General features: G+C 39.4%; 1 protein-coding gene across 1 annotated transcript in view; it reads right to left on the bottom strand.

Moving 5' to 3' along the window:
* TK2 (thymidine kinase 2, mitochondrial) overlaps window positions 1–9565 on the bottom strand; it is a 12758-nt gene extending 3193 nt beyond the window's left edge. Inside the window, exons 1-3 of the mRNA XM_009695649.1 lie at window positions 9497–9565; window positions 6403–6492; window positions 4857–4930 (exon numbers count right to left, since the gene is read on the bottom strand). Of these exons, the coding sequence (XP_009693951.1) occupies window positions 4857–4930; window positions 6403–6486 (158 nt within the window). The 5' untranslated portion in view covers window positions 6487–6492; window positions 9497–9565. The remainder of the gene's footprint in view (window positions 1–4856; window positions 4931–6402; window positions 6493–9496) is intronic.
* Between the last annotated feature and the right edge of the window lie 1624 nt (window positions 9566–11189).

The following is an 11189-nucleotide window of genomic DNA, read 5'->3' as shown; positions in this document are numbered from 1 at the left end:
ACTCTTTCCTAAATGCCTCTCCAATAGAAATACAAAGACGAGATGGGGTTGAGAGGCTCCTGTCCTCTCCAGCTGAATGATTAAGACCAGTTGCAACATTTTAAATAGTGCTGAGGAAAAAGATTCTGCAGATTTCTAAACCATTCTCCTGGCAACATGCTTTGATCACTGGCAAAACTGAGTATCCAGAAAGATACTTCCACTTAAGTATGCAAGAAAGCAAAACCTGTATTCGTACCACCCCCCTTCTTTATCTGCCATCCAGCTGAATACCTTGCCTCCCAAAGCACCCAAGAAATGGAGTAACACAATTCACTGCTATTCTTGTAATGTATCAATTGTGTTTCTGGAAAACAGGCATAAACATAAGCCAACTACTGATTCTGCTACTTTTCTCCAAGATACATTGGGAAAACAGGAAGGTCAAAAGGAATTAGAAGTAAGAAAAAGACCCACTATTCTTACCCTAAAAGACAGATACATCCAGGTCAATTCTATATTGACCCACCCTGCAGACAGCATGCCTTTGCCTTCCCTGTGTCAGTGGATAATCCCATGAGGATTCTGGATCCATAAAGACACAAGTAATGTAAAAGGCACAAAAGGGTGTTTTCATTTCCCAAGTTTGCTGACATTTGACTCCTACCAAGTAAAGTTCTTACTGCAAAAAATTAAATACGAATGGAACAATATTTATATCATAAATAACTATGAATTCAAATGGCACAAAGTAAATTGCTAGTGCTTACCCTAGAACATATCATGCATACTCACACACCTAACATGAGCGTGTCTTTCAGTGCTAAACTCAGACGTGCAATCGCAGTAAGAACTTGGACACTCATGCATATCTCTGCATGCTGGAGAAGCTCACAGCAATTGCTCACAATTTAAGCCTTCCATCATCGTAGTAAATCTTACTCTATTTCTTTCTCTGGGAAAAAGCCTGCAAAGCCAAAACACAAATACTGAGTGACACCAAATCAAAAAGAGCTGGTATTCCTGATATTCCCACAGCTCTTCATCCCTTGCTTCAACTAATCACTCTCCTAAAGAAGAGCTTGTGTAGACTAGAGATAACAAAGGATTCTTCTCCATCTTTAAGACTGGGACCCTAAGCAACACCTTCTCTTACAGAAAAGCAATCAGAAAATAACCTCTGCTCTTTGCAGCATGCTTACCCCATTCAGTCCAAGTCTTATTTTGAATAAAAAAAGTTCTATTTCATTTTACATACTTTTAATGGGAAAATGCTTTCCATACAGTTATTTGACAATCCCTTCACTGAAGATACCCGTTGAATAGCTTGAGCCTGAGGGGCATTTTTAGTAACATTTTCAGCAAAATTTAAAGATATGTCAGGTCAGTTTTGTTTTCCAGATCTCGCATCAGACAGGTATAATTCAATTTCTACAATAGGCAACCTCTCCTGTGTTCTCTGCATGATTTTTGCATGTTGACTAACCTATGCAAGAATTAGGATCGCTCCCCTACAGAGACAGGAGATTCTTTCTAGGAAATAGTAACAAGAAAAAGCCTCTGGAGGACACAAAGACATTTTCCTTTGCAAAGTCCTTTTAGTTACAGAATGATTTTTTAAATTTTCATGCAGCAGTTGAACAAAAAACACAGCATGGGAAGCAATCGTTTCAAGTTATAAGGCCTTTCCTCTGCCACAGGGCATTATTCTCCTTCTACATAAAAGCATCAAGTGTAAAGTTTGTATTTTCTCTTTGTTCCTCTGATGGCTAAGATACCATCTTCTAATTTTTAGCCCTTAATGTATCCACAGCCTTTTTGTAACTAATTATTCTTTTGTTATTACAGTCTTGCAATTTCAGTAGCTCCCATTTTTTGTGTTTGCACCCTGTGTGCCCATAGGTGACAAGTGTATTCTCCCAACTTTTCTATACAAAGACGCCAAGCTGGTTTTGTCTCTTTAAACAGGCTTTCCATTCTTTTGATCATGCCAGTATCTCAGCTTCACACCTGTTTCAGATTCATAGATCATGAACAAGCAGTTAGAAGTGTAAAAAGTAATGTTAAAAAGCTCTCATAAAAGCTGTGTACAAAAGCACCAATATTTCCATCTCCCTCCTGGAAACCCGTTGCCAGATACTTCCAAGAGTCACATTTACTCTTCCCTGGGCTACACAATACTAGCGTTATTTTGTGATCAATTTTTATTTATCTATAGATATATAAAAATATACATATATATGTGTTTCTGCTTTTCATCTTAAAACCATTCATCTTACAGTTGAAACACCTGTTCTCAGTTCAACTGAATGATAGAATTTATTAGCATACTCTCACCCTTTGTACCAAAGCATCGATCCAAAGGCTGATCCAACATGAGTAACATTCCTGATAGATCCCCCCTTCAGAATCTCCCTTCAGTGGGATTTCCTATCACATTACAACGTCAGCTTCTGCACTTAGGAATAATCATTCATGGAAGTCTCCCCAAACCTCCTTGATCAATATGTAACTTCAGATTGATGAGAATCTCTTTGTTCGGCAGGGGCGAGGGGGAGCATTACAAAGCACAATTACTGGATAGTTGAACGTGATGTTTTGTTGGTCGCTGACTTTACACTTTTGCCAAAGCTTTAATTATTCTTTCCTTCATCGTTTGTTCTGAAGTTGTCCTAAATACTGAGGCAGATGAACAAACCTGCAGTTAGTAAGATGACTTTCTCTACCCCCTAATATGGGCTCTACAGTAGTTGTTTTAATTCACAGGAGTACTGCCTCTACCTTACAATACTTTCTCCTAGTGTGAGATTTCATGTGCTTTCAGAACTCTAAAATGGACTTCATTTCCACTGTAGTTGTGGTTACTACTATTTCCACACTCCCACTATCATCCTGTCTTTTCTTACATACAGTTTTCTTTCCTGTACACAGAAGTAAGTATTAGTTTTTGAGACAAGTTGAGATGACCTTTAAAGAACTACGACACATAGGATAGGGCAGTGATCAAACAACATGGGGTAAAGCTGAAGACCTGCTTGCCATAAGACATCCTGGAAAATAAAGGTTTACACAGGCTTAGGAGGAAACTGGGCAGGTTCATGGAAAAGAAATTCCCTGTGGGTTACTAAATACAGAGAAACCACTGCTGAATAAGGAATTCCCTAAGCTGTAAGTTACTACATATACTCAGAAATCATCATAAACGCTTACCCTGTTCTTCCACTCTTTTCAAGTACTTTTGGCCACCACTGGAGACAGGATATGAGGAAGGACAGATTTACTTTTTTTTTTAATGTGACTCAAAATGGCTATTTTCATGTAGCCCAAATTTTTCCTTGTTTTATTTAAAATCCTTTTACACACCCTTATATCATATTTTGGTTTGCTATAAGTAGCATCAGCTGGCTTCTAGCTTGCTGGAATAAAACAAAGCAAATGCCTTCTGTCCAACATTAAAAAGTGCTGAAGCCACAAAACATCTTACATGCCTTAAAAATGTTACTACAAAATTAATAGAGAGAGTTGGCATGAGCAGGCTTAGCCTCACAGCAACAAAGTTCTCAGTCTTTGGGACAAAAACACTTTGTCTGAAATGAAAAAAAAGTCAGTAATTAAAAACGAGAGAGACATTCCAGTATATTTCCATTGTATACAGACTGGGATAAATGATGTCTCTTCCTGTTTGCCTCTCATCTTACTGTGTCTCTCAACTTTCAAATCAGTTGCAGTAACAGACTAGGTGCTTATGTAGCATGGATGCCATCTCGTGGAAATCATCAGAGGTGGAAAGCGGCTGTGTGGAGTCCTACACAACAAGTCACAGAAGCCACTGAAGGACAAGGTGAATAGAGTCAGTTTGCAAAAGTAAGAGCCATCCAGCTGGCCTTAGACATTGCTGAACGAGAAAAATGGCCAGCACTTTATATTTATATTGACTCGTGGATGGTAGTGGCAAATGCCTTGTGGGGGTGGTTAAAGCAGTGGAAGCAGCAAGACAGGGGCAAGAAACTGGTTTTGTCCCTTAAGACCACTGAAAAATCCATTAAAACAACAGTCTGTTACATACACTTCTCAATAGAAGATCAGCATTCTAAAAAAAAAAAAAAAACCACACCAAAACAAAAAAAGAAAAACAAAACCAAAACAAATCAGTGCTGATTACTGTACTATTTTAATTAGTACGGGATAGGCGAGTTATGCATCGGCCAGGTAATAAATGCTTTTTCTATTTCAGGCCACAATCTTATGCCCCAGAACAAAATAACCCAGGTCCGGCCTGACTGCCCTACCTCTGGCCCAAGCACAGCTGGGCATGGGGACCTGGTTCAGAAAGTGACATTTAGAGACAAACAGCTCTTGTTCTCTCTTTACGCACTAGCCTACCAAGGTTTGCAGTCTATTTTGATCATATGAATCCCGATTCTGAGCAACAGCATGTGACTCAAGTTCCTGCTTGCCAGAAATGCCAATCGTGGATGCTAGGTGGGATAACGCTATCTAGTTCTGTCCCTCCTTTAGTGTCATTCTTTATATCCTCATGGGTTTTTACTTGTTCAGTATGTGTTTGTTTTGATATAAGCAAGACTTTTGTATTCAGCTGGAGAGCAGATAACTTCAATAAATGGTGTTCTAAATAGTAAGATGTTTTAAATACACAAGAGCACTTCTGAAAAAGGCTCTCACCTGGCCCACGTCCTACAGGTTTTATTCTACCAGTCAGCAGCACGTCCCGTATAAAACACACTGCCACTCCAACACAGAACTGACAAATTTCACAGACCACTTAGATGCAAATTACTAAAGAAATCATCAGTTGATTATTTTTTTTTAAAATCTAATTAAGCCAAGAAAGCAAAGTAGAAAACCATATACCATACCTTCGATACAAATTTTCTACAAAAATGTATTTTGCACTGTGAATCGATCGCTCCATCATTCTCACGGGGGAAATCTACAAAATAAAACTTGACAGTCTACATTTTTCAGCATGTTTGTTTCTTTTCAAGCCCATATTGCACATCATGTCCTTTACATTATGAAATACATAACATTTTCAGTGCTTCCAGATGTTGTGATAAATTTATTGGGAAGCTGGGAACCACAAAAAACAAGTATTCCTAATCTTACTTGTGGTCACTGAATTATTAACCACCTACATAATTAATTTGTTATTCACAAGCTTCAAAGGTAACTGCAGAAGCATTCAACTGAGCAGTTGAAATTAATGAGAGGTACAAAAAAGCAGCAATCCACTTAGGATTTGCAGAGCAGCAGGAACTATTGCTACCCGAATTGTTGCCACCTGCGGGGGTGTTACTGCGTCAACAGCACAGGCCTAACATCAGAAAAACTACAGACAAGAAAATAGAACTTTTTAAAGAAATAAATACAACTGACAAAGCATTGGCCTTAGTCAGTCTTGCATGTGTTCAAACAGCACTTCATTTTAGAGAAGATTCTCTGACACTCTCTGGCCCCTGCAGAGCAAGGCAACCCCAACCACATGTTCTACACATTAATGACCACGGATGCACCAATTGCTCCAGCAAGGCTCAAATGGCAAAAGACAGCAAAGCTCAGACTGAAATGCAGAGCAATCCTCAGGAATTTCTGAATGAACTTTTTCTGCAACGGAATGAGATTTCTATTGTCTTGGAAAAACACATCTTCCAAAAAGCTAATGATTATCTATGTGGTATCACCATCATATGTGGTACTTCTGAAAGCTTGCCCTGACACAAACTCTAATGCAAGAACAATCATTAAGATAAAAGCACACCACCCAAGATCAGATCTTGTAATCAGGGAATGGAAGATATATCATAGAATGTAACAAAAGGTGTCTGAAGGAAAGAGAAATGAACAGATCGATAAAAAGGTAGAGTGTGTGAATCGATACAGAAAAACAAAAAATTACAAGGAAAAAAAGGATGCAAACCACCTGAAAAAAAGCAGTAGAAAATTTTAGTAGAAGTATTTTGGATAAACACAAGAAGCAATGGCGAAGTTTGTGCTAGACGGCATGGAGCAGCAGAATGAATATTAACATTATCTTTAAGATTACCGAGTGTTTGCCGAAGATCTGAAATAGCTAAATTTATATAGACACCAATTACAGACAAGTCACTGACGTGTGATGATGAAGAGATCTGCGCAAGTCCAGCTCACAAGGGTGGTGCAAAAAAAGCAGTATTAGTTTGGGGAAATAAAAGTTCTAAGCAGGTAGGAGGCAGATGTTTTGCCCCTGGAGCATGTGTTGAGTATATCAACAATGTCTTTGCACCATAAAAATTCATATTCACTGCAGGAACAAAGAAAGAATGCAAACAGCATCCTAACTTCTGGATACAAGGTTAAAAATATGTATTACTCATAACCACATCTAATCCTTTTTTAAATTAAAAGAAAAATATGTTTATTTACCATTGGTCTGGTATGCTGCTCCAACATTGTAAGCTGTACGTAAGTCTGTAATGTAATCCCCCATCTTGATGCATCTTGGTACATTAAGCCCTGGGGAAGATGGAAGAGATGGAAGCAAGACAGAGAGACATTTCTGTTAGGTCAAACACAAAAAAAGTGAAGTTGGCTATTTAGTAAGCTTTAGCAGTACAACAGAATTCCTGAAGTGCACTAAAACAGCTGACACCAGGTTTGACAAGAATTAAGCGATCACTTGCTCTCCACAATGCAGAAGTAAGAATTACAGTCCTGGTCCCTAGAGACACTAAGTGGGGCACTTGGAACACTCGCTGAAGTCAACAGGAATTAGTTACTCTGCATCTGGAATGGGCAGAACCAAGGCACAGCTCATTTGAGACAGTTCAAATAGGTTTAGTAATTACAAAAAAAGTATCTGCTACTCTATCTTTGTGCACTGACAGACTCTAAGTATCCAGAAATGCATATATGGCTCCAGTAAGTATGGTCTGCACCTCAGAAAAGGTGTCCTTTAACACAGACAACTGTTCTTCCCAAAGGATCCTCAAATCAGTTCTCAGATCTGCTCTTTCAGATGGCTGCAATTCCACACACACATACCCTTACAAGCAACAGTCTATCCTGCAAAGCAGAGAAAAGATCTGACTCAAAAGAAAACATCATTCAGTGTCTATTTGCTGAGGTGACAAGCTTTAAGTCAGCAGCATGGCTTCAGTCCACTCCTTTTCTCCCTGCCCAAGATCAGAATGAGAAAGTATTCTGAAGTGCACAGATTGCTGTAATGATGTGCGACACAGCCAAGCATGCCCCACCCCTTTACTACTAAGAAGAAATGAAGCATCAGCAACTCCTAGTAGGGAGAATTTACTTTTCCAGAGGCCTTATGCTAGCAGTGACGGTATCAAATACATGTTCAGGCACGTGTGGCTTGGGGTATATCCACACCCCTGTGTTGACAGCAAATTCCACATATGCTTGAGCAGATACCCATCTCATCCCGCAATGAGATTTTTGCAATGGAAGTGATCGTACAGGCAGGCAAGGCTGACATCAGAAACCACTTCAACCATCCCGGCCAAAGCGCATCTGCAGGTGTAGGCAGAGCCCTGACTGCTGTCTCTGAGCACAGCTGTGACAAAGGGACATACTTGTGGGGAACAGGTTCAATAAACAACTACCCAAAAGACAACAGCAGCTCTCAACACCTCACAGGACTGAATTTTCCTTATCTTCAGCAGTCAAACAATATTGACTGATCAAATCCACCTCTCCCTTTCTGAGTGTCCTTCTTCGCTTCTTTGAAATAGACAAAAGTAGATTTAGAAACAACTGTCACACTCAGCGCTTACCTTTCTGTACATGTCTTCAGCTCATACCAAATAAAAGACCCAGTCCTTGCCGAAACCACATTTTATATGCAATGTTTCTATTATATGCATGTCTTAATCACAGTAAAAGATCTTTTGCATCATGGAGCTTTATTTTTTGCTGTATGAGATTATGACCACACCTTTTGTTAACAGTTTTGCTGATTGGTACGAAGTCCTCATGCATGTCTTTCTAGAAGAACAGTAACCATAGAAATAATTTCTGCCACTTACCAGGATATTGTGACCACGAACATTCCTCCACTTCGTCACTGGTTCTGTCAAAACCTTGTTAAAAAGAATTACTCTATGTTAAACATATTTTAGATTCAAAATACTTGAATTGACACTACAAGTCTACAATTACTTTTAATGAATACTCTTTCAGTAAGTCAGAGTATTCAGGACTTTACTGGAAAGCTCATCCCTCTCCAAAAAACAGCACTGAATCGCGTAATACAAAAGGTAATAATGAACACTTGAAAAATAGAGAAATGTCATTATACAACATCTTTTTAGCATTTTTAAACTGCCAAAATAAAACACTGGATTGATTACCTAATGAGCCTGGATATAATTTCACTTTTTCAGGTCAAAATCAGTACCATGCAAGGGAAAGAATGGCTTAGCTAAGTACTGATTGCATTTCAATGACCTGCTCATTCCCTCACAAATTAATTTCTCAGAGAGTAACACTTGTCAGCAAAGGAAAAGAGGATCAGACTGCTATCATATTATTTTCATTTTATTTTTGTGATCTAACAAACAAAATGTATTCAAAACTTTTATGAAATTAATCAGAACAGCTTCTACCCTGAATAGGTAAAATCACAAGAGACTCATCTGGTTCAAACAGGGTCTAAAACTCCAACAACACTGTAGAGCCAGGCCTAACAGCATCTGATAAGCCTAGGAAGGTAACTAGCTTTTTAAAAAATGTTGCACCATATGCAAATTAAAGTTTGCTATCCTTTGGGTTAATAGTTACTTACTCCGTAAGGATCATTCCTGTTAAATTACCAAATAACATCTGGCAACTCAGCATTTCTATGAGGAATCCTAAGACTTACTAGCAAATGTGTTCCCAAGTCTGCCAGGAAAAGTATTAATATCTGATGCACACAAAAGCAATTGCTCACTGAGGTTCGATCCTGATTTTCTTTAAAATACAGTAAGCCTGCCCTTCCCCTATCTTGTTCTAAGTAATACAAAAATCAAGTACCACACCAGTCTAAGAAATCTCCAGAAACAATTCTAAGAGGTTTTGTATTCTTTAAAAAAAGCCATCCATTTACTGGGATCTCAGTTACATGACATAAGGATTTTTACATCGTTACTTCTTTGTCTTTATTTTGCTTGTAACAAGATACATCTAAGATTTAAGTGACACAAAACAGCAAACAAGCGTGCCCAAACATGCCCAGCCCATGTGGGCTGCTGTTACTTTACAGAGGTACAAACTCTAATCCACAGGTTTTACTGATATTTCAGCACCCAATACTGTATTACATAGGATCTAAATTTCTCTTCTACAATTTGACTATAAATGATTGCAGGAGGGGAAAGTGCACCAGTAAGTGCACTGGCTCACAACCCGCTGCTCCTTTTTCAGTAGACTAAGAAAGGTCAACACTTCTAAGTGTCAATTTTGTCAAGACAAGCAACTGCTTCACAATGTGAAAAAGGACAAAGAAATGTACATCCGGTACCTCAATGCTGGTAGTTTGTGCAAAATAATCCAGGCATGTTGTTTTTCCACTTGCAATGTTCCCCTCGATACATACCTGATGAAAAATAGTACCAGCTTTAAAAATTGTGCTATTGCATAGCAGTAAATGGCATATGTAAAAATATATACTTTTCATATCAAGCATATTATTTCCTTATAATGTAAATAGACTATTTTACAGGAAGGCATTGGGGATTGGTTTGGATTTTGTGTCTCCCCGCAGACCACCACTTTTTCTCTCCCTGACATACACACACCAACTGACTCTTCGCCAGGCAAGGGGCAGCCTTCCTTTCTGGTACCCCTGCTGTCAGCTGCCTGCCCGTGCTTCCAACTTCCCAACCCCTTCCCATGGCCCCCCAGAGTTTCAGAGGGCACCCGCTGCGCTGCTGCTCCTCCACATCGTCTGCCACAACTCACCTCAGAGACTTCAACTTCTTCCAACTTAAAATAAATACCAATTGCAGTAATAATTTCAGTCTCCATTAAAGAGAGAGCTTAAACTTTAAGATGCATTACATTTTTATTTTCAGAAACCTGCACAAGTAAAATAAACTTTTTTTTATTTTTTTAATCTGTCTTAAAATAATTTACAGCTTAAAGTAATTAGATTACAAATACAAAAAAAACCCCAACCCGACAGGCAGGGTTGTATAGGGCAACTGCCATGCTACCCACACAGCACTGACCTCAAACTGACACCTGGCCCCATGCAATACCATGTGTTTGCCCAAATCCCTCACAACTTTATTGCAATTTACAGAACTAGATGAGAGCAGGTTGCACCAAGTAAGACCCAGTAACGGACCCACCGTCAGGATGCCACTCTGTAAAACAGCCACATCCAATGGTTGCCAATATACATACACCTAGATTATAATAAAATAAGAGGTGGCATGTTTTACATAGTTTTCTGAACAAAACGCAAGTACTTACAACCGTCTTTCTATCATCTTCTTTTATCAGATGTTTATCTAGAATGGAAACAAACAGGAGTTACAAGTGAGAAGGAGGTCTTCGTAACTTACAGTTATACTGAACCTCTTCATGTCAGCCCTCCGTGAATATTTTAGGTTCTCTATTGCTTAGTACGACTATTTGCTAAATTAGCAATCTTTTGGGTTTTAGGTAATCATTGCAATCGACATGTTGTGGCATACACTGCCACAGTTTTAGCTGAAGTTCTCCATTGTCCTTGACACTACAAAGAGTCAAATGGTGACTGCCCACGCGCTTTCAGCAGATTTTTGTTACACTTACTGCTCCTCAGCTAGTTTCCATCGGGAAAAAAATGAATTTTGGAAAGGCCAGTCGTGATGCGACGCCCACTGACTTCACAGGCCTAGCTACAAACCTGGGTAAGGACAAAGATTGTGGGATACCTCCAAGACAGGCAATTTAGATGCCTTACATCTCAAAAGCGCCTAGACAGAACTTCTGCAAGCAATGCTAGGGTTACTAGACCCAGAACAAAACACGGAAAAAAAGCCGGTTTGGCTCCCCAGCACTGGCAGTGAGGGACCACAAAGACTATCAGGGCCACGATGCACAAGAAATGGGGAGAAGCGGGTTTGCCCAGCCCAAAAAGAGGGTAAGGGGAGGGGGGCCTGCTGCTGCCCTGTTCAGAGGCTCGGTGGCTGCTCACACCGGTGTAAATCACCGGTGCAAACTTT

Source organism: Cariama cristata, unplaced genomic scaffold (assembly GCF_000690535.1).
Source record: "Cariama cristata isolate BGI_N322 unplaced genomic scaffold, ASM69053v1 scaffold14362, whole genome shotgun sequence".
Taxonomy (NCBI): domain Eukaryota; kingdom Metazoa; phylum Chordata; class Aves; order Cariamiformes; family Cariamidae; genus Cariama; species Cariama cristata.
The sequence above is the reverse complement of the archived record's forward strand: the minus strand, read 5'-3'. Positions and strand labels throughout refer to the sequence as shown.